This window comes from Coregonus clupeaformis, chromosome 16 (assembly GCF_020615455.1).
Source record: "Coregonus clupeaformis isolate EN_2021a chromosome 16, ASM2061545v1, whole genome shotgun sequence".
NCBI classification, from domain to species: Eukaryota; Metazoa; Chordata; class Actinopteri; order Salmoniformes; family Salmonidae; genus Coregonus; species Coregonus clupeaformis.
In genome coordinates this window covers 50704808-50728253 of record NC_059207.1, presented here as the reverse complement: position 1 = coordinate 50728253, position 23446 = coordinate 50704808, and the positions used below count along the sequence as shown (strand labels likewise).

The 23446-nt window shown below is 46.5% G+C and overlaps 1 protein-coding gene across 3 annotated transcripts in view; it reads right to left on the bottom strand.

Moving 5' to 3' along the window:
• Positions 1–5285: 5285 nt before the first annotated feature.
• Positions 5286–23446, bottom strand: part of ptch1 (patched 1) — an 85305-nt gene continuing 67144 nt past the window's right edge. For all 3 annotated transcript variants that reach the window (XM_045225775.1, XM_045225774.1, XM_045225776.1), the window contains 8 exons: positions 20791–20974; positions 18370–18650; positions 16620–16757; positions 16364–16506; positions 9303–9402; positions 8769–9122; positions 8097–8646; positions 5286–7826 (listed from right to left, as the gene is read on the bottom strand). In XM_045225775.1, coding sequence (XP_045081710.1) covers positions 8098–8646; positions 8769–9122; positions 9303–9402; positions 16364–16506; positions 16620–16757; positions 18370–18650; positions 20791–20974 — 1749 coding nt within the window. In that variant the 3' untranslated portion in view covers positions 5286–7826; position 8097. The remainder of the gene's footprint in view (positions 7827–8096; positions 8647–8768; positions 9123–9302; positions 9403–16363; positions 16507–16619; positions 16758–18369; positions 18651–20790; positions 20975–23446) is intronic.

Below are 23446 nucleotides of genomic sequence, written 5' to 3'. Positions count from 1 at the left end.
TTGTCTTTGACGCCACCCTGGCTCGCAGCATGCCGGCACGTACGCTTGTACGCACACACACACTCAAGTTGAATGGTTTTCAATGTGTCAGTGAGGCCTCGGAGGTAAAGCTCCATTGGTCTGGATGTGAAGTTGTATGTTTCCAACAGATTTATCTCTGCTCGCATATAGAATGTGTAAATCTGGCCCCGGCCCTGGCAGGAGAATGTGTGTGTGTCCTTTACAGTCATGTCAACGAAGCAATCACTCATGTAGAGGAGTGTATACACTTAGAGGGTTTAGCTCTACCGGCAGGTGATGATGGACAAGCCTTTCAGGGAGGGAGGGAGGCAAGGAGGGAGGAAGGGAGGGAAGGAGGCAAGGAGGGAGGAAGGGAGGTAAGGAGGGAAGGAGGGAGGAAGGGAGGTAAGGAGGGAAGGAGGGAGGAAAGGAAGGAGAGAAGGAGGGAGGAAGGAAGGGAGGGAAGGAAGGAGGGAAGGAGGGAGGAAGGGAGGGAAGGAAGGAGGGAAGGAAATTAGTGGATTAAGTAACTCCACTGTAGTGAAGCTTTCTTCATCACAAATGTTTAAGATATGAAATTGTCCTCTGACGCTTGAGAGAGCGGATGAGAGAGAGAGTGAGAGTGAATGAGAGCGAGAACGAGGGAGAGAGAGAACAGAGAAAGGGGGTGGAAGGGAAAATGAAAGAGGGAGACAGAAAATAAAGTACTTCTTCGTCTATTGTCACAAACCCTGGGCAGGGAGCCACAGTTGCATAGTCCATTACTCTGGGAGAGTTCCAACCTCTTAAATAGCCCTCCTCCCTTTCTCTCCTTCTCCCCTCCCCCTCCCCTGTTCCCCCTTTTAATCCAGGGCTCAGGACTGAGAGGACAGGTACAGGAAACACTCATTCATTAAGAACCTGGACCTCGTTAGTACAACCAACGCTCTTTGCACTATATGTGCCATTCCACCTCCGAGGGCATGTGTGTGTGTGTGTATGTGTGTGTGTGTGTGTGTGTGTGTGGAGGGGGGAAAAGGGGAGGGGAGGTAAGGGGCAGCAGAGGGCTGGGGGTGAAGTGGGGAGGGGGTATTGTGGTACTGTGACCTGGGGTCTCAGAACAGATGAGGGGAGTTCTAATGATAGAGGGTTTCCCTGAACCATGTACCTCATATACACACACATGCACACGCACCACATGCACATACATACATACATACATACATACACACACACACACGGCCTCGGAAGTGGTCGCACAGACAGTTCCACTCCACATTTGAGTCATTTACATTTACATTACATTTACATTATTTAGCAGACGCTCTTATCCAGAGCGACTTACAGGAGCAATTAGGGTTAAATGCCTTGCTCAAGGGCACATCGACAGATTTTTTCACCTAGTTGGCTCGGGGATTAGAACCAGCGACCTTTCGGTTACTGGCACAACGCTCATACCCAGCTACAATACGCTAACATTACTTATAATTTTACCATCCATATTTTTGTAATTTAGCAGATGCTCTTATCCACAGTGGTGGAAAAAGTATCCAATTGTCATACTTGAGTAAAAGTAAAGATACCTTAATAGAAAATGACTCAAGTAAAAGTGAAAGTCACCCAGTAAAATACTACTTGAGTAAAAGTCTAAAAGTATTTGGTGTTAAATATACTAAAGAATCAAAAGTAAATGTAATTGCTAAAATATACTTAAGTATCAAAAGTAAAAGTATGAATCATTTAAAATTCCTTATATTAAGCAAACCAGACGGAACGTTTTTCTTGTTTTTATTTTATTTATCGATAGATAGGGGCAAACTCCAACACTCAGACATTTACAAACATTTGTGTTTAGTGAGTCCGCCAGATCAGAGGCAGTAGGGATGACCTGGGATGTTGTCTTGATAAGTGTGTGAATTGGAAAAATGTTCTGTCCTGCTCAGCATTCAAAATGTAACAAGTCGTTTTGCGTGTCAGGGAAAATGTATGGAGTAAAAAGTACATACAGTTGAAGTCGGAAGTTTACATCCATTTAGGTTGGAGTCATTAAAACTTGTTTTTCAACCACTCCACAAATTTCTTGTTAACAAACTATAGTTTTGGCAAGTCGGTTAGGACATCTACTTTGTGTATGACACAAGTAATATTTCCAACAATTGGTTACAGACAGATTATTTCACTTATAATTCACTGTATCACAATTCCAGTGGGTCAGAGGTTTACATACACTAAGTTGACTGTGCCTTTAAACAGCTTGGAAAATTCCAGAAAATGATGTCATGGCTTTAGAAGCTTCTGATAGGCTAATTGACATCATTTCAGTCAATTGGAGGTGTACCTGTGGATGTATTTCAAGTCCTACCTTCAAACTCAGTGCCTCTTTGCTTGACATCATGGGAAAATCAAAATAAATCAGCCAAGACCTCAGAAGGAAATTGTAGACCTCCACAAGTCTGGTTCATCCTTGGGAGCAATTTCCAAACGCCTGAAGGTACCACGTTCATCTGTACAAACAATAGTATGCAAGTATAAACACCATGGGACCACGCAGCCATCGTACCGCTCAGGAAGGAGATGCGTTCTGTCTCCTAGAGATGAACGTACATTGGTGCGAAAAGTGCAAATCAATCCCAGAACAACAGCAAAGGACCTTGTGAAGATGCTGGAGGAAACAGGTACAAAAGTATCTATATCCACAGTAAAACGAGTCCTATATCGACATAACCAGAAAGGCCGCTCAGCAAGGAAGAAGCCACTGCTCCAAAACCGCCATAAAAAAGCCAGACTACGGTTTGCAACTGCACATGGGGACAAAGATCGTACTTTTCGGGGGAAATGTCCTCTGGTCTGATGAAACAAAAATAGAACTGTTTGGCCATAATGACCATCGTTATGTTTGGAGGAAAAAGGGGATGCTTGCAGGCCGAAGAACACCATCCCAACCGTGAAGCACGGGGGTGGCAGCATCATGCTGTGGGGGTGCTTTACTGCAGGAGGACTGGTGCACTTCACAAAATAGATGGCATCATGAGGAAGGAAAATTATGTGGATATATTGAAGCAACATCTCAAGACATCAGTCAGGAAGTTAAAGCTTGGTCGCAAATGTGTCTTCCAAATGGACAATGACCCCAAGCATACTTCCAAAGTTGTGGCAAAATGGCTTAAGTACAACAAAGTCAAGGTATTGGAGTGGCCAAAATTCACCCAACTTATTGTGGGAAGCTTGTGGAAGGCTACCCGAAATGTTTGACCCAAGTTAAACAATTTAAAGGCAATGCTACCAAATACTAATTGAGTGTATGTAAACGTCTGACCCACTGGGAATGTGATGAAAGAAATAAAAGCTGAAATAAATCATTCTCTCTACTATTATTCTGACATTTCACATTCTTAAAATAAAGTGGTGATCCTAACTGACCTAAGACAGGGAATTTGTGAAAAACTGAGTTTAAATGTATTTGGCTAAGGTGTATGTAAACTGTCGACTTCAACTGTATTTTCTTTAGGAATGTAGTGAAGCAAAAGTAAAAGTTGTCAAAAATATAAATAGTAAAGTACAGATACCCCCCAAAACGACTTAAACAGTACTTTAAAGTATTTTTACTAAATTACTTGACAGCACTGCTTATCCAGACTGAATTACAGTAAGGCACTCAGTGGGATGTCAAGATCTGAGCCTTGCAGAGAGAAATGCAATGTAACAGACCATACGTTGTAGTGTTTCCCAACTCCAGTCCTCGAGTACCCCTTACCAGCACAAATTTTTGTTGTATCCCCGGACAAGCACACCTGATTCTACTTGTCAACTAATCATCAAGCCCTCAATTAGTTGAATCAGGTGGTTTTGTCTGGGGCTACAACAAAAATGTGTGCTGTTGGGGTATTGAAGGACTGTTGGGGTTACTGGAGGACTGTTGGGGGTACTGGAGGACTGTTGGGGGTAATGGAGGACTGTTGGGGTACTGGAGGACTGTTGGGGTTACTGGAGGACTGTTGGGGTACTGGAGGACTGTTGGGGTAATGGAGGACTGTTGGGGTTACTGGAGGACTGTTGGGGTACTGGAGGACTGTTGGGGTAATGGAGGACTGTTGGGGTACTGGAGGACTGTTGGGGTACTGGAGGACTGTTGGGGTAATGGAGGACTGTTGGGGTACTGGAGGGCTGTTGGGTTACTGGAGGACTGTTGGGGGTAATGGAGGACTGTTGGGGGTAATGGAGGACTGTTGGGGTTACTGCAGGACTGTTGGGGGTACTGGAGGACTGGAGTTGGGAAACACTGCTGGAGAATAATCTTCTTTCTACACAGAAGATCTCTTTCTGCAACGGTCTGGAATGTTTCCCTCTCCTGAACATAGCCATCCGTGTTGAGCGTATGAGAGTAGATGGGCGCCACCCAAGCACTCAGTCAGTCAGTCAATCAGAAAGTCAGCCAGTCAGTCAGTCAGTCAGCCAGTCAGTCCGTCAGCCAGTCAGTCAGTTAGCCAGTCAGCCAGGCAGTCAGTTAGCCAGTCAGCCAGGCAGTCAGTCAGTCAGTCAGTCAGTCCATCAGCGAGTTAGTTTAGTCAGTTAGTCAGTCAGTGAACAGAGAGAGGAGCTTGTCTGAGTCTGACTGGGTCTCCATTGCTGTGAGTTCAAGGCCACATGCCCTTTTTCATTACTCCGAACAGACCAGCTGTATTGTAACTACAACCAATTTCCTTGCAGTCTATAAAGCTGTCCATCAAAATCATAGCGAACAGGGGAGCAGAGTGGGAGGAATGGGAAGGAGGGACATGGTGTTGGCTGTTAGAAGGAGCTGCTGGATTCAGGACCAGATGTCAGCAAGCTCCAATGGAAAGGCGGGAGAGGAGGGCAGAGGAGAGGAGAAGGGGGGAGGAGAGGAGAAGTGGGGAGGAGAGGAGAAGGGGGGAGGAGAGGAGAAGGGGGGAGGAGAGGGCGGTTATACAGTACATTGTTCACCTAACAGGTTTTGACCTAGTGGTAGATAGGGGGAAACGCTCCATAATTGACAAGGATTCTGGCCACACTTTACATCAAGTCAACATATTGTAACTACTCATTTCAATTATGTCCAACATGGTAAACACTATGGGTGTTTAAAAACACACTAAAACGAGTGGGACTTTAACAAAAACATGTTGTGTGCATGTTACTATTATGAAAAGGAGTTGTAATTTGTGGCAAGTATCATATTGTGTATCATGTACATACTGTACCTCACATAACACTGTTATTGGATGTTCTGTGTTTCAGGATATCAACACCATTTCTGAAATCATCGACCCAAAGTCAACAACAAATGATTATTTTAAGATCCATTTATTAAAGTTATAAACAAAGAGACAAATAAGTTATAATATTTTTATTTGTTAGAATTCTATCAGTGTTTGAACATTAATATTTAGAGAGCTAGAACAAATTCTACTTTCATGGCTAGCCTTTCACATACCCACAGAAACAGATTGCTGAGTTTTCTCTCCCCTATGATAGATAATACTGAGTGTCAATGTCATCAGAGCGCCAGTTAGCATTGAAAGTGTGCACCTTAGGATTTTCTCTGTTATGGTATCATTACATATAAACTCTTTAAAAATATACTTCTGTCAAATAACTTGACAACTACTATGTATACTACAAAAATAAATTTTCATATAAATAAATTATATGGCATACATTTATCTTTGTAACTGAAACAATATATATCCTCGCCAACCAAGACCAAATGGAAGTCTGTAGAAAACCATTGATTTTTTTTCCTTTTAAAATCCTCTAAGAGCTATGGTGAGTCTTGTAGTGTAAATGTTATATACTCTTTTCTTTCCTATTTAACATTAGTAAGCACTTTATACAGATCAAACTCCATTCATGTCAAAACAATAACTGTAATAGTGTTTTTCAATAGACATAAAAATCCCTGCATTTGTTATCCACTGGCATTTATGCCCAATAATGAAAGAAAACAATATAATACAAAAATATAAATATCGCAAATCCAACGTCGAAAAACAAAAACCAAACATTTAAAAAATGAAGAAAATAGTTGCCCACCATGATTTCTCTCCATTACTGCCAATGTGACATCAGGAGAAAATGAAACAAATAAACAAACAAACAAAATAATTTCACGCAAGCAGCTGACACGACATATGGACAATGGAGGGCGATACTAACGACACAGTTACGACTTCTGGGAGAAAATGACACATAGCTACACGTGTTGGACAGGAAGTCTGTGTGTATGGAAGGGGGTGGGGGGGAGCTGGACAAGATGCGACTGACACACACCGGGCTGGTCGTGACGGGTGGGGGGGGGGGCTTGGTGAACCCTGACCCCTGAGGCTTTGGCCTGTGCCATTTGGCAGTTGAGAGGGAACTTCCAATTAGTGTCATGGCGTTATGTTGTGGATTTTTACGAGGTGAGGTCAGTAGGGACGGCTGGGGCTAAATTGGGGCCAGTTGTCTTTGCTGTCGCTGAGGAGGGCAGAGAGAGAGGAAGACGAACACACACACACACACTCACACCAATTATTGTTAGACCAGATAGTGCTTAACCCTTTAGCTCTCTGGACGGGGTAGCTTATTGGATGAAGAGGAAGAAAGAGGGGGATGGAGAGAGAAATACTTTCTTGTGAATGAAACGTGTAATGCAGTCAAGTGCCAGGTTGAGTAGGGTAGCATCCTAGGTGTAGATTATCACTAGAGATAGTACGGTTTACGGTTAGAATAACAGAAGTTGCATTCATGAGAAACAAAAAAACACCAAAATATCCTCCATAATGGCTTTGACTAGCTACCATGGATTTTGTCATCCAATTGTAATATGCATTAGCTACGGGAGTGATACTTTTACCCCCACTCATGCTACTATAAGATGGCTGCCGAGAGTTATGACATCACCAGAGAAAAGGGGAGATGGGCAATTGAGTCCGAGGGACAGCCGAGGCACACATGGCCTTTTACAGTAAAACAATCCCCAGACAACCAAACAGCAACACAGAGCTGAGAGCAGAGACAAGGCAGAAGCTACTACAGATCAGTCACAACAAACACCACTTTATGTCTTCTTCATATCTGGTTTTCTTAAATAGCACGCATAGCGTGAGTCAGAGTTCAACAGTAATTGTTTCATAACTACCACAGGTTTGTGATAAGCAAATTAATTGTTTAAAAAAGCGTACCTTTATACACAAACATACACATACACACATGTACACACATACACACACACACAATCTCTGTGTAGTTATTGTGTAATGTTTCACATGACGTGAGTGTTAGTCTATTTCTTTAGAGATGTATCCAATGATTTACCCACCCACGCACACACACAAACCCACAATCGCATTTACACACTCACTCACCTCTTTATAACGTAAAATAAACATTTGCATAGAATTATTATACAAGTTATTATACATAATTATGATACATTATTACAAAATATCTTAAGCAGCAACAATGTATGCTGAAATGTATTGTCTAGATGAAGTTTCCTCATGGCACAGATCCACAGATGAGTGAACAGTAATCAGAGATTTCACACACACACACACACACACACACACACACACACACACACACACACACACCATACAAAATGACGTCCCAGTCTGTTAAAAAAGGAGTTGTACAGCTCCTACATTATAGCTACTTTTTTTTCATATTTACATGAGTGTACATCTTTTAAATATGGATAGAGATATCTAAAACAAACTTCCACTGGGTTACAGTAAGATTGAGCACCATGGCGCTAGCCAGTACTGGGTTATGTGTGTCGCTGCGCTGCGGGCCGCTGAGTGAGAGAGGGAGTCCATCTTTGGCCGTTGTACTTCTGCTCTCTTCCACTGGAACAACAGAGAGACAGACAACACACAGTTAGGAAACTGTCAGGACAACACACACATCTCACTCTCTAAAGGCGCAACGCTGAATATATTATGTTCAGTTTGCAGTACAAAAAAAAGGCTTGGACCTTTGATGGACATTTTTGCAAGTAACAAAACTAAAGAAGAAAAAGGAACAGGCACATTCAATTCAAGTCCTTTGTGGATGTAATACCAAACATGTGAATTACTTCATTGTCATGAGAAGCTACAAACTCCATTGGGGCTTACCTCAGCTTGCCCTCTTGCCACAGTCGCTCTCAGCTGCCTCACACTCCACATCCTGCAGCTCCATGGCCTCCACCTTGGCCTCCATCTTGGTTCCCCTGTGGCTGATATGGACCTCCAGTGGCACATGGGGGTCCTGGAAGGCAGGCTCGGGCTCTGCGCCCCCTGCTGTGTGGTAACTGTTTGCTGCAGTGTGTCCTGGGTAAGAGGAAGTGGGGCTCTGAGTGGGGGGAGGGGCAGAGTGGACGGCGACGGTAACCGACGCAGAGGCCGTTACCGTGGTGATTGGCTGACAGTAAGTAGGGGTGGGGTTAGGGTGGTGAGGTTGGTGGTGATTGGGCCGGGGGTTGTGGGATGGACGGGTTCTGTGCCCCGCGGAGCGTTCTCTGTGGCCGGCCGAGCCAAAATGGCCCCCGGAGCTGTAATGGCCTGCAGCCTCAGTAGCAGTTTCAAAAGCGTCCATGCGCGGGCGGGCTGGGGGCAGCGACTGTAGGTCCCTTTTGCTGAAGCGACGGGATGCACCAGGGTGGGCCCCTGACTCCGGCAGGACCGACTGACGAGAGAAAGATCAGAAAATCAGAACAACTTGTACACATCTGAGTGTGAGCATATGTCACGTGTGTGTGTGTGTGTATATGAGCATTGACGTGGGTGGGCATTATCCAAAGCACTTACAGAAGACACAGAGTAGGCCGTGGCGTCTCCTTGTCTAGCTGTCCTTCTTGGCCCTGCTCCTAGTCGCACCTCCTCTGTTCTAACAGCTCTACCCCTGCTGGTCTGGATGTCGTACTGCATGTCCTCTGCTCTCCCAGCTCTGCCCCTAGTGTCGTGGAGGTTGTACTGCTGCAGCTCCTGGCTGATGCCTGATACCGTGGTGTTGGAGCTGTACTCAGAGTCGGACGAGTCAGATCCAGTTCCTGTCCCCGTGCCGGAGGTGGTGTGGCGTGGGCGGACTGAGAAGCGGACCACGTGAGGAGGAGGCTCCGGGGAAGGGGTGGGTAACCGGCTACGCCCATCCACAGGGGTCACCTGAGGGGGAGTAATTTCACGTGAGCTCGTGTTAGAACATCCAATCAAAAGTTAGCGTCGGTTCACCAAAATATGTGTGTGTAAAAAATGTGTGCGCGTGCCATTTTAGGTCTGTGGGTACGAGTATTTCTGCTATGTGGTGGAGCCATATAGATGGCTAAACAGGAGAAACCATCTGACCTCTGGATAGGGGCCGAAGTAGGACAGCAACACAGGGAGAAGGACCAAACCATTCAGCACCCCCAGAACTGTCAGGATGGCCAGCACAGCAAAGAAATACCTACAACAAACCAACACAGTCTACTGTTAACATGGGCATGCCATTTCATCAAACACCATAGACCAACACCGCAGAAGATATATAGCAAAGAGTCACAATCATTAACATTCTGTGGTCATTTTGGCAGATGCTTTGACCAACTGAACCAATGGAACATTGGCAGCATCACATCGAAATACCTGTGACAACCACAATGAACACCAAACACAGGCATTAGAGCAAAGACACACCTGCAGAACCCATAGAGAAACAACAGTGTAAGAATGGTAGCCAACATGAGTGTGTTTGTGTGTGTGTGTGTGTGTGTGTGAGAGTGTGTGTGTGCGTGCGTGTGTGTATGTATGTGTGAAAATACAAAGAGAATACCTGGAGAAACTACAGATCTACAGGAGAGAGACTTAGACAAGGACAAACATGCACTAGATTAACCATTACACATATCTGAAATAATACTCAGACAAACACACCACACACACACACATATACACACACACACATACACACACACATATACACACACATATACACACACACATATACACACACACACACACACACACGTTGGTTTGGTAGAAAATATAAATGTACCTTGTGTGTTACTAAATCCTGCCAAAGAGGGTTAGTCTTTAGAAAGCCGCACAGAGAAAGAGAAAGAAGCATAATTAGCTGGAGTTGGTTAATTCAAAGGCATGGAAAAAGAGTGGGAAGGAGAAAGAGGGCACTTCTTTGGGTGTGTGGTATAAGCAAACATGAAGAAAACAAAGCAGTCCGGAATGTGGAGAGGGGGAGGAAGGGGGAGAGGGGGAGGTGAAGGGGGGGAGGGGGGTGAAGGGGGAGGAGGGGGTTGAGGGGGAGGAGGGGGGTGAAGGGGGAGGAGGGGGTTGAGGGGGAAAGAGGGGAGCAGGGGCCTCTCTCTCTCCTCCCCCCCAAAAAAGAAGGAGAAGCAAACAAATGAAGTGAAGGGTATAGAATTTAAACAATTTAGTCTAGGAGGAAGAGAAGGGGAACGCTGAACACCACCCCTCCCTGGCCTCTCTTTACCTCTCTTTCTTTCCCTCTTTCTTTCTCTCTTTCCCTTCTTTTCAGCTAAGCCCCTGTGAAATTCCCGGCGCTCTACAATCCCCCCCGTCTAATTAAATCTCCAGTGTATCAGGTAAGACCCCCCAATCTCCTCTCTAAATCCCCGTCTCTCTCTTTCCTTGTCTCTCTCTAACTCATTCTCTCTCTCTCCACTCCAGCTCCTTCATTAAGGAAGGCTTTCCTCCTTTCTCCATCCTTCTGTATATACACTATATGACCAGAAGTATGTGGACACCTGCTCATCGAACATCTCATTTCAAAATCATGGACATTATTAATATGGAGTTGGTCCCCCCTTTGCTGCTATAACAGCCTCCACTCTTATGGAAAGGCTTTCCACTAGATGTTGGAACATTGCTGCGGGGACTTGCTTCCATTCAGCCACAAGAGAATTAGTGAGGACGGGCACTGATGTTGGGCGATTAGGCCTGGCTCGCAGTCGGCGTTCCAATTCATCCCAAAGGTGTTAGATGGGGTTGAGGTCAGGGCTCTGTGCAGGCCAGTCAAGTTCTTCCACACTGATCTCGACAAACCATTTCTGTATGGACCTAGCTTTGTGCACGGGGGCATTGTCATGCTGTAGCGTTAAGATTTCCCTTCACTGGAACTAAGGGGCCTAGCCGGAACCATGAAAAACAGCCCCAGACCAACTTTACAGTTGGCACTATGCATTGGGGCAGGTAGCGTTCTCCTGACATCCACCAAACCTAGATTTGGCAGGGCTTGAAAACTATTACAGACTACAAAGGGAAGCACAGCCGCGAGCTTCCCAGTGACACAAGCCTACCAGACGAGCTAAACCACTTCTATGCTCGCTTCGAGGCAAGCAACACTGAAGCATGCATGAGAGCACCAGCTGTTCCGGATGACTATGTGATCACGCTCTCCGTAGCCGATGTGAGTATGACTTTTAAGCAGGTCAACATTCACAAGGCCGCAGGGCCAGACGGATTACCAGGACGTGTACGCCGAGCATGTGCTGACCAACTGGCAAGTGTCTTCACTGACATTTTCAACATGTCCCTGACTGAGTCTGCAATACCAACATGTTTCAAGCAGACCACCATAGTCCCCGTGCCCAAGGACACTAAGATAACCTGCCTAAATGACTACCGACCCATAGCACTGACGTCTGTAGCCATGAAGTGCTTTGAAAGGCTGGTCATGGCTCACATCAACACCATTATCCCAGAAATCCTAGACCCACTCCAATTTGCATACCACCCCAACAGATCCACAGATGATGCAATTTATATTGCACTCCACACTGCCCTTTCCCACCTGGACAAGAGGAACACCTACGTGAGAATGCTATTCATTGACTACAGCTCAGCATTCAAAACCATAGTGCCCTCAAAGCTCATCACTAAGCTAAGGATCCTGGGACTAAACACCTCCCTCTGCAACTGGATCCTGGACTTCCTGACGGGCCGCCCCCAGGTGGTAAGGGTAGGTAACAACACATCTGCCACACTGATCCTCAACACGGGGGCCCCTCAGGGGTGCGTGCTCAGTCCCCTCCTGTACTCCCTGTTCACCCATGACTGCATGGCCAGGCACGACTCCAACACCATCATTAAGTTTGCCGACGACACAACAGTGGTAGGCCTGATCACCGACAACGATGAGACAGCCTATAGGGAGGAGGTCAGAGACATGGCCGCGTGGTGCCAGGATAACAACCTCTCCCTCAACGTGACCAAGACAAAGGAGATGATTGTGGACTACAGGAAAAAAAAGAGGACTGAGCACGCCCCCATTCTCATCGACGGAGCTGTAGTGGAACAGGTTGAGCGCTTCAAGTTCCTTGGTGTCCACATCACCAACGAACTATCATGGTCCAAACACACCAAGACAGTCGTGAAGAGGGCACGACAAAGCCTATTCCCCCTCAGGAGACTGAAAAGATTCAGCATGGGTCCTCAGATCCTCAAAAAATTCTACAGCTGCACCATCGAGAGCATCCTGACTGGTTGCATCACCGCCTGGTATGGCAACTGCTTGGCCTCCGACCGCAAGGCACTACAGAGGGTAGTGCGTACGGCCCAGTACATCACTGGGGCCAAGCTTCCTGCCATCCAGGACCTCTATACCAGGCGGTGTCAGAGGAAGGCCCTCAAAATTGTCAAAGACTCCAGCCACCCTAGTCATAGACTGTTCTCTCTGCTACCGCACGGCAAGCGGTACCGGAGTGCCAAGTCTAGGTCCAAAAGACTTCTCAACAGCTTCTACCCCCAAGCCATAAGACTCCTGAACAGCTAATCATGGCTACCCGGACTATTTGCACTGCCCCCCCACCCCATCTTTTTACGCTGCAGCTACTCTGTTAATTATTTATGCATAGTCACTTTAACTCTACCCACATGTACATATTACTTCAACTACCTCAACTAGCCGGTGCCCCCGCACATTGACTCTGCACCGGTACCCCCCTGTATATATAGCCTCCCTACTGTTATTTTATTTTACTTCTGCTCTTTTTTTTCTCAACACTTTTTTGTTGTTGTTTTATTTTACTTTTTTATTAAAAATAAATGCACTGATGGTTAAGGGCTTTAAGTAAGCATTTCACTGTAATGTCTGCACCTGTTGTATTCGGTGCATGTGGCCAATAACATTTGATTTGATTTGATTTGTCTGTCGGACTGCCAGATGGTGAAGCGTGATTCATCACTCCAGAGAACACGTTTCCACTGCTCCAGAGTCCAATGGCGACAAACTTTACACCACTCCAGCTGACGCTTGGCATTGCGCATGGTGATCTTAGGCTTGTGTGCAACTCAATATTAGGTAGGTGTTCTTAATGTGTACAGATGTAGGATCTTGATTTGAGACAGTTTGCTATAGCAGGAAAATAATCCTGCAGCAACAGAAAATGTAAATTATTATGTGGATTATAATTAATGGAGATTTTTTGTAGGGGTTGATACATTTCTTGTCAGGGCAAATCAAGTCTGACATTTTAAAGTGGAAATTACCAACTTTAGAAGCCTTTTAAAACCTCGAATACACTGAGTGATCAAATTAAGATCCTACATCTCTATGGACAGGTGGGGACCTGATCCTAGATCAGCACTCTGAGAGGCTTTGTGGATACGGGCCCTGGACATGCCTTCATCCAGTTGTTAAGTTGTTCATCCCAGAAGCGGTTCTGTTACAATGTCCAGTCACATTGGCTCCCGCCAGCTGGTATGCTACACAGCTGGGCCTCAGACTAAACGCACTGACACATTTATAACTGATCTGCGTGTGTGTTAGTGTGCATGAAATGTGTGTGTATATATGATTCAGTATGTGTGTGCATCTATGCGTCTATGCGTCTGTGTGTGTGTGTGTGTGTGTCTGTCGGCCGGAGTGGAGCAGGAATTCCAGTGTAGGGTCTTCATAGGTTAACAGAGCATGGGGAGAACCAATCCATATCCAGAGTGTATGGTTGGCCTACTATACTACACTGTCTGTCTGTCTGTCTGTCTGTCTGTCTGTCTGTCTGTCTGTCTGTCTGTCTGTCTGAAGAGAAGAGAAGAGAAGAGAAGAGAAGAGAAGAGAAGAGAAGAGAAGAGAAGAGAAGAGAAGAGAAGAGAAGAGAAGAGAAGAGAAGAGAAGAGAAGAGAAGAGAAGAGAGAGAGCTGCTGGTTCTGTTTGCCCAGTGAAGTAGCATCAATAAACAGGCCTTATTTAGGCAGGCTATGGCTGGGGACAGGAGGCTGGGGATACAGTGAGGGAGGCTGGGGCTACAGTCAGGTAGTCTGGGGCTACAGTGATGGGACCTGGGGATACAGTGAGGGGGAGGGGGTGGGGATACAGTGAGGGTGGGATACAGTGAGGGAGACTGGGGCTACAGTGATGGGGCCTGGGGATAAAGTAAGGGAGGATGGGGATACTGTGAGGGGGTATGGGGATACAGTGAGGTGGCTGGGGATACTGTGAGGGGGGCTGAGGATACAGTGAGGGGGGCTGAGGATACAGTGAGGGGTGCTGGGGCTACAGTGAGGGAAGCTGGGGATACAGTGAGGGGTGCTGGGGCTACAGTGAGGGAAGCTGGGGATACAGTGAGGGGGTATGGGGATATAGTGAGGGGGTATACCTCTCCCCTCCCCTCCCCTCCTCTCCTCTCCTCTCCTCTCCTCTCCTCTCCTCTCCTCTCCTCTCCTCTCCTCTCCTCTCCTCTTCCTCTCCTCTCCTCTCCTCTCCCTCCCCTCCCCCCTCCCTCCTCTCCTCTCCTCTCCTCTCCTCTCCCTCTCCTCTCCTCTCCTCTCCTCTCCTCTCCTCTCCTCTCCTCTCCTCTCCTCTCCTCTCCTCTCCTCTCTGTTGGTATCTCTCTACACTTTGAGAGGGGGAAAGTAGCTGATGTCACAGAGCTTCTGCCTTGGTTTAAAGCCACATCTCCACTGGAACACACACACACAGCGCTGGAGCTGTTTGGAGTGAAAACATTTGTGGGGTTGACAGGGAAAGTCAAGGCAACATTTCTTTCAGCATGAGCAGAAAAATAAGAGCAGGCTGTGTTGTTATTCTGCAGTCTTCAGGCACTGCTTTGTTTGGGGAAAAAACACCCCATACTTCAAATGGCCTCAGACAGATCCTGAGAGCAGCGGGAACCAGAGGAGGGGAGGAGAGAAGGAAGGGTTAGTGTGTGGGTGTGTGTGTGCACTCTCACTCCCAGGCACGTCATCGTTGACCCCCATGATTATATGGTCAGGGAGCAGGGCGGTGTGTCTGTGTGTCTGTGTGTTTTCAGACCACATGGATGGAGGTGGCCCGCTTAAAGGGATAGATCACCCACATTACAAAGCTACCTCATTTAAAGGGATTTTTGTCCTTTATCTACTTCCCCAGAGTCATGTGAACTTGTGGATACCATTTTTATGTCTTTGCTTGCAGTTTGAAGGAAGTTGCTAACTAGCGTTAGCGCAATCGGTAATTAGCGTTAACACAATGACTGGAAGTCTAAGGTAATTGCAGGCATGCTAGTAGATACCATAGACCAGGGTTTCCCAAAGTCGGTCCTGTGGCCCCCCCCCGGGTGCACGTTTTTTTTTTGCCCTAGCACTACACAGCTGATTCAAATAACCAACTCATCATCAACCTTTGATTATTTGTGTAATGCTAGGGAAAAAACCAAAACGTTCACTCATTGCCAAAACCCTGAAGTATCCCTTTAATGGCTACCTAGACAGTAGTCTGCAGATGTAACATAGCCAGTGTTCCAATATGCTTAGCACTTAGTAATAGGAACTCTGGCTCACCTCTGTTTTTCTCATCCTATAGAAGGGTAGGAATGACTAATGTTCTCATTTGCGTGCCCACACAAACATGCATGCACACACACGCGCGCGCGCACACACAGTGTGTCAGTTTTAATTTCCACTTCTCCCGTCCTACCCCCCGTAGCTGTAGGAGATTACAAAAGCCAGAAGACTTTCCAGCTCTCTCTTTTCCTCTCTCTCTCCCCTCATCCATCTCCTTCCCCTCCTGTCTTCCTCTCTGGCCTTCACCACTCTATCCTGCCCCCAGTTTCCTCTAAGACCGTCAACTACAGTAGATTTTAGTGTGTGTGTGTGTGTGTGTGTGAGAGACAGAAAGAGAGAGGAGAGGAGGTATACTGTTGTTAAAAAAAAAAAGAGAGACGGAAGGGTGGAGAAAGAGTAGAAAAGGATGGAGGGAAAAGCTTCACGGATGAGTGGTGTTTCAGGTAGATTCCTGTGTGAAATACAGGCTTTACTGACGCCAAGACGCCACACCACAGACAGAGAGAGAGAGAGAGAGAGAGAGAGAGAGAATGAGTCTCTGCATGAGTGTGTGCATGTGTGTATGTGAGTTAGGATGTAGTCTTTGTGCATGAGTGTGTGTGTGTGTGTGTGTGTGTGTGTGTCCCACTCACCTGACGATGAAGTCAAACTCGGAGCCTGCTAGCATGAGGACTCCTAGTAGAGTAGAGAAGGCTCCGTCCAAAACCGGAGCAAACATGTGTTCTAATGCCAGCACTGCCCGCCTGTTACGGTCCCCTATCGCTGTGAGGAATGCCTGAAACATCCACACACACACTTTACTCAGACAAACGATCTTGTCATTTGTAAAAGCACAATACACTTTCTGCATGTGTGTGTGTGTTTGTGTGTGTGCATGTGTGTACTTACCAGAGCCACATGGACAGTAAACTCTACTCCAATGCCCACAGAGGCGATGAGGATGACCACAGGAACAGCACTGAGCTTGATCCCTATCAGCCCCATCATACCAAACAACTCCACGGTCATCAGAGACAGGACCAGGACCTGAAACAGACAGGCCGCAACACAACCATTAATAACCATTAGTGACCATGTACAGTTTTAACCCAGAGAACAACCCCAGTATGAACCAAAACAGCTCCACGGTCATCAGAGACAGGACCAGGATACAGAGAGTCAGGACCCCAACATGACCGTTAATGACTGTTCTCTCCAATGGTTAGAATAAACGGGAACCCACCTATCAAGCATGAACTGGTGCAGAAAGTACTGAGAGAGACTTAACTTGAATGTGTGTGTGTGTGTGTTTCTGGTTTTACTGTCCCTGTGGGGACCAGAAGTCCTCACAAGGATAGTAAAACAAGGAACATTTTGACAGTTGGGGACATTTCAGCTATTTTAGGCATAGGGGTTAGGTTTAGGGGTTAGGTTTAGGGTTAGAATTAGGGGTTAGGTTTAGGGTTAGGAGTTAGGGTTAGGGGTTTGAGTTTAAGGTTAGTGCTAGGGTTAGGGTTAGGTTAAGGGTTAGGTTTAGGGGTTAGGGAAAATATGATTTTGAATGGGAATCAATTGTTTGGTCCCCATAAGGAGAGTAAAACAAACGTGTGTGTGTGTGTGTGTGTGTGTAGGTTTGTGAGGAGTGGGACAGGAGCTGAGGAGTAAATGCTATTATAAGTTGACAGGTCTCGAGTTACAGGGGGGCCCCAGCCCTTTGAAGATGGCTGAGGTGGGTGGAGGATGGAACGCCTGTGTGTGTGTATGTGCGTGTGTGTGTGGCCTTGGGGTAAGGGTTTGGCTATGGGGGTTAGGAGGTAGGGGATAAGGGGTGTAGGGTAGGGTACTGGTGGCCTGGTCTGGACAAAGCAAATGGTTCAACTTGAAGCCGTGCCATAACTAGTCCTTTCATCTGGTTTGTAAAGCCAGAGGATGAACAAGAGGTCCCCTCGCCTTGCGTTAGAGGGCGCAGGTGGCCCAAACATTGCCTGTCGTAAAAACACAACCCGTGGAGAGACAGAGCAGGGCTGTGTGAGTGTATGTGTTTATATGTGTGTGCCCTTGGAAACTCCTACATTACATGTGTATGAGAAAAATATGGGAAAAGGGGTGGTTTTTTTGGTGGGAGTGGGGGTTGCCTTGGTAACTTGTGTCCTATCCCCATTTATTTGAAGTCAGTGTCTGGGAGAGACAGAGTAGACTAAACAGCACAAGATAAACACTGGGTCGGGACTGGGCTAGAAAAACACACAGCAGCCTGATCTCCTCTCCTCTCCCCATCTCCCCACTCCTCTCCTCAGCTCCCCCTTTCTCCTCTCCTCCCTTCTCTCGCCTCCACTCACCACTGCCCTCCTGTATCTCCTTTCCACACTCCCACAGCCGCACAGTGCATGGGAGTGGAGGTTTAAAACGGATGGTTTGGAACGTACTGTATTAAGGGAATCTCTTTTTTAGAGGATTTTAATCTTACAGCTTGATGAAATTGACTTTATTTCAAACATACTGATGTATAATATCAACACAAATGCTGCAAATATATCCAATGTAAAAATATTGCAGCTTCAGAATGTGCATTGTGTGTGCCTGCGTGCGTGCATTGTGTCTTTGTGTGTGTGTGTGTGTGTGTGTGTGTGTGTGTGTATATCTCTGTGTGTGTACTCACGATGATACCGGCGGTCCAGGGGTTGAGCAGGAAGAGGGCACAGACGAGGAAGGTGCAGGCTAGCACCACGCTGATGGAGAGCAGCAGCCAGTGTCTGAGGCCTACGTACTGCTCCCAGAAGAGGAAGGGGTAGCCGTTGGGGTAGCTGGGCAGGCCCTGGCGGCTGTAGTTACTGCAGATGGCTCGCACCGACTCGATGGCCTCCACAAACTGGGGGGTCTCGCGGAGCCCGTTGAGGTAGAAGGGAAACTGTGCGTATTCGATGGGCTCGGCCGCAGGAACTAGACAGAGATAGAGAGAGAGAAGTGGGGGTGGGGGGGGGGTGAAAAGGTGGAAGTATGGTACAGTTCAAACAAGTGCACTATGTTATGTTACAGCTCACTTCGCTTCTTTATAGAAGGTAATTGGGACTGGCTGGTGGGCAGAGCTGATGCTTGGTCCCATGAGCCTTGGTGGGGGACTGGCATGGTGTGTGTGTGTGTGTGTGTGTGTGTGTGTGTGTGTGTGTGTGTCTGTGTGTGTGTGTCTGTGTGTGTAGGGGGGGAAGGAGGGCTGGTAGGAACAGGGCTCCATTCTCTCCAGTCTCAGCCTAATGATGGGCTATCAGCCCCAGACACACAGCAGAGTGTCAGGCCTGACGTTGATCCGCTGTAATTACAATGTTTGAATCACCACCATTACCCCACCCTCTCTCTCACACACACACGCACACACACAGTCACACTCAAACGTACACACACTCATACCTGTCTGTCAAACAGGGAAAGCCTACACAGTTATGCAGTCAACTATGACACACACCACATTTGATTTGTAGTGACTATTGCAACACTGCCAAAACAGGACTCTCTTCTGTAGGGCACCAGACTTGATCAAACTAACATCATGCTACTCATTTCATTTCATGTGCCCTCTCCTTCACCCACCACACCCCACTACAATATCCATTCCAGATTGTTTCACATAATATTTCTTTTCAAAAACGTACGTTTGATCGAAAACATCCCAAAAATGAGAACCGCAAAGACCCTCTGTGGTGTGTGTGTGTGATCCAGTGCCTGGAGGGTTAGACAGCACCACTTGCTAACATGGTTTGGCCCATTATAATCTCCACTATAAATTTCCATTAGGACTGGGAGTTGGAGCTCTGCCAACATAGCTCTGCTCCAGGGGGTTCCTGCACAGTCAAGCGTTCTACGCTGCTTAGCCAATCACATTTACACTCACTGCTTGTTATCCAATCACATCTCCTCCCTGTAACGCACTTCCTGCTTGTTATCCAATCGTATATCCCACCCAAGCCTTTGCTTGTTAACCAAACCTATTTCTCTTCTGCACAGCACTTTTCTCTCTGTGTGTCTGTGTGTGTGTGGTAAGGAAATGAGAACATGGTGTAGGCAGTGCTGGGGTCACTGAGTTTTAGGAGTGCAGTGTGTGTGTGTGTGTGTGTGTGTGTGTGTGTGTGTGTGTGTGTGTGTGTGTGTGTGTGTAATGCTTAGAGGCCTGTGGTGGTAAGAGTTTTCACCACAGGCACAATTAGAGTACCACAGCCTGCTATTCCCTGCCCCCTTAGCACTGCAAGTCGAGCCTTCACACACGCACACACACACACACAGTACAGTACAGTATACTGTAAACCAGGGATCATCAACTAGATTCAGCCACGGGCCGATTTTGTATTGAGCGGATGGTCGGGGAGCCGGAACATAATTTGAAAATAATTTGTGGCGGTCAAATTGACCGCAAGAAGCCCAAACAGATATAATGTTTGACTAAAACATTTATAATTTCAAACCTTGTTTACATTTGTATATGATCACGTTTCTCTCTATTATATGTGGGAATAGGCCTAATTGGGAACATCTTTCTTAAATCAAAATCACTTGGAGATTATTTCCTGGTGTTTTTACAGTCTTTTATGTCCAATAATGAAAATTCTCCCCAAAAATTGCTCAGATAACTTGGGGGGCCAAATAAAACCCAGTTGGGGAACCCTGCTGTAAACAGTCAACTACCTCAGTTAAAACCAGAAAGCAGAGAAGGGTCAGTAACTCCACAGATGGAATAAAACAAACTAAACCATGAAACAGGTACTTTAACATAACTGCAGCTCAAATGTAATAAAGGCGTATGGAATGGAAGTTGAGCAAAAGAGGTCAAATGTAATGCTCAAGGAGAAATTACCCACACAATACTTAGGCCACAAAACATAACAAGTACTGAATAAATGTCAACTCTAGAGGTACAAGATAAGTTGTTCCTGCACACTTCTTACATTCAGTTCCAATCTGTTTTAATTTAATTGCCAAATCAGTAGGCCAGTGTGCCAAATAATTATTGAGAGCAAATAGCGTATGTCTCATATGATTGGCCATTGAGAGGCGTTTGTGATAGTGAAGTGTGCTGTGATTGGTCACTCACTGCTGAGGCGTGTCTCGGGCATGGAGTCTGTGCGGTCGTGGAGCCACTCCGGGGGGTGTGGCCGTATGTTGGCCTGAGAGGCTGCGTACGCCACCGGGTCATTGCTGACCCACGCCGTCAGGTAGATGTAAAACGCCCCCGGGTTGATGATGCCATCCGCATCCACCAAGCGTTGCCTCGTCAGCTAGAGGGGGAGACAATAGTTAATATTTGAAAAGGAGGATAGAGGGAGAGGGAAAGAGAGGGGTTGGGAGGACGAGGGAGAAAGAAAGAGAGGAGGAGAGGGCAGGAGAGCGATAGTGAGTGATATTGATGGTTACAGATATAACATCTTAATTTGAGCCAGTTTGCTACAGCAGGATAATAGTCATGCAGCAACAGAAAATGTGAATTACTATGTGGATAACAATTAATGGATATACTTTTTGTTAGGGCAAATCATGTCTGACATTTTAAAGTGGAAATTACAAACTTTAGAAGCCTTTATAAACCTTGAATACACTTTCTGCTGTGTAGGAATATTCTCAGCAACAAAAGAGTGATCGAATTAAGATTTACATTTTACATTTTAGTCATTTAGCAGACGCTCTTATCCAGAGCGACTTACAGTTAGTGAGTGCATCCATTATTTTATTTTTCATAGTGGCCCCCCGTGAGAATTAAACCCACAACCCTGGCGTTGCAAACGCCATGCTCTACCAACTGAGCTACATCCCTAAGATCCTACATCTGTAGCAACGGACGGGCATTGTAGAAACGACATGTTGACCCAAAACTTTCTCTATGTGAACCGACCGCAGAAATCCTGTTTATAACCGTGCATGGGCATGAGAAAACGGACCAGCTTTAAAAATAAGCTAAAACTATTTCTCCCTCTCTCCAACCGAAAGAAAGGTAAACAGTCAAACACTGGTGCCTTCTGAAATTTCCCGTACTTCTCGGTGAACTTCCCAGAATTATTAGGCCTACATGGAAAATGGAAAATGTCAAATCAGCTTTCAGGCGGTCACATGTGTTAGTCTCCTGAAAAAATAAAGCATGCAGGTAACATGTTGGGAACAGCCTGCCTCTCCAACAGAACTAGCCAGGAAAGGCTAGCTCACACAGACCTTTTACAGCTTGCTACCTCCTAGTCCTCTGAGAGCTAACTAGCTTCCCTCGCTACTTTTTCTCACATTGCTAACTCATTTCCCATGCAGAACTAGCTGGTTACCTCACTTCCACAACATGGCTGGCTAACAGCTACCCTCCCTCCCCCCATGGCTATAGCTGGCTCCCTCCCATGTGAGAGCGGGAAGCCTTAGTAGCTAGCTCCTGAAAGTAACAGCCATTACTGCACACCACTTCAAACTAGCGAGTTATTTTCTCTTACAACTACCTCAATTCCCTAACAGAAGCAGCTAGCTAGCTTCCCCCAGAGCTAACTAGCCTAGTGCTAGCTTCCCCCCTCTCAAGACTCTGAGGGCTGTAGCTCCCTCCCCTGTGAGAGCGGGGGGCCGTAGCTAGCTACCTCCATTACTCCACACCACTCTATGCCACTCGCCCTTCTCAGTACAATAAATCCCTCGTTCACAGAGGCAGGGTTAGGGGTGAGGGGGAGTCCTGGGGTAGGTAGGGGGAGGTGTGGAGGGGAGGAGAGGGGGAGAGAAAAATTGCTTGAGTTAGTTAGCGTAACAATAAAAAAATTGGCTGGGGTCCCTGTGTGCGTCTGTGTGCAGTTAACCTCGCTGTTAACACTGAAGGAAATGCCACCCAGCAAATGGAGTAGAGCTATAAAAATAACACAGCATCTGTACAAATGTTGCTCGTGCTTGCTTCTCCTGACCCCTACGGATACCCAGAATGCCCTGCACCACAGTCGGATCCGGACCGAGAAGAAAAGGGCTCTTGATAGCAGTAGCAAAGGCAGCCTCTCTCTCTCTCCCACTTTCCCTTGCTTGCTCCTTTTCCCTCTCCTTTCCACCCTCTTTTGCCTCACTCTCTCTTTCTCTCACCCTTTTGCCCCTCTTTTTCTTTCCCTATCCCTCTCTTTCCCTCATCATCTCTCTCTCTTTTCTTCTACTCACCTTTTCTTTCTCTCTCTTTGCCTCCCTGTCTTTCTCTCCACTTCACTCTCTCACTCTCTCTCTCTAAGAAACACACACATTGCCAACTTTCATATAATTCCCTTGGCCATAAGGAACGAATGGCCGTCCAGTGCTGGGAGAAATGTTAGCAGAAACACATCAAAGAGAAAATGCCTCCCCAGAAAGCTGTGGTGTGGCATATCAAAATAAAACATCTAGCTTTGCAATTTGCCGGGGTTGGAAAATATCTGTTCTTAATTTGACAGGGAAAAAAATACAGCTACTACTGTACAGTATATGCGTGCACACTTTGACAAAAAAATTTACTCTCTCGCTCTCTCTCACACACACACACGCACACCCGCACACAGTGTTGACTCAAAGACATCACGAGCTTCAGCTCTTCTCCACTCATTGAAAGGGGACACGGCAGCAGAGCACAGAGAAAATAAGAAGATGGAAGAGAGAGAGAGAGAGAGAGAGAGAGAGAGAGAGAGAGAGAGAGAGAAAGAGTAAGAGAAAGAGAGAGACAAGGAGAGAGAGAGAGAGAGAGAGAGAGAGAGAGAGAGAGAGAGAGTTGAATTCCAGAG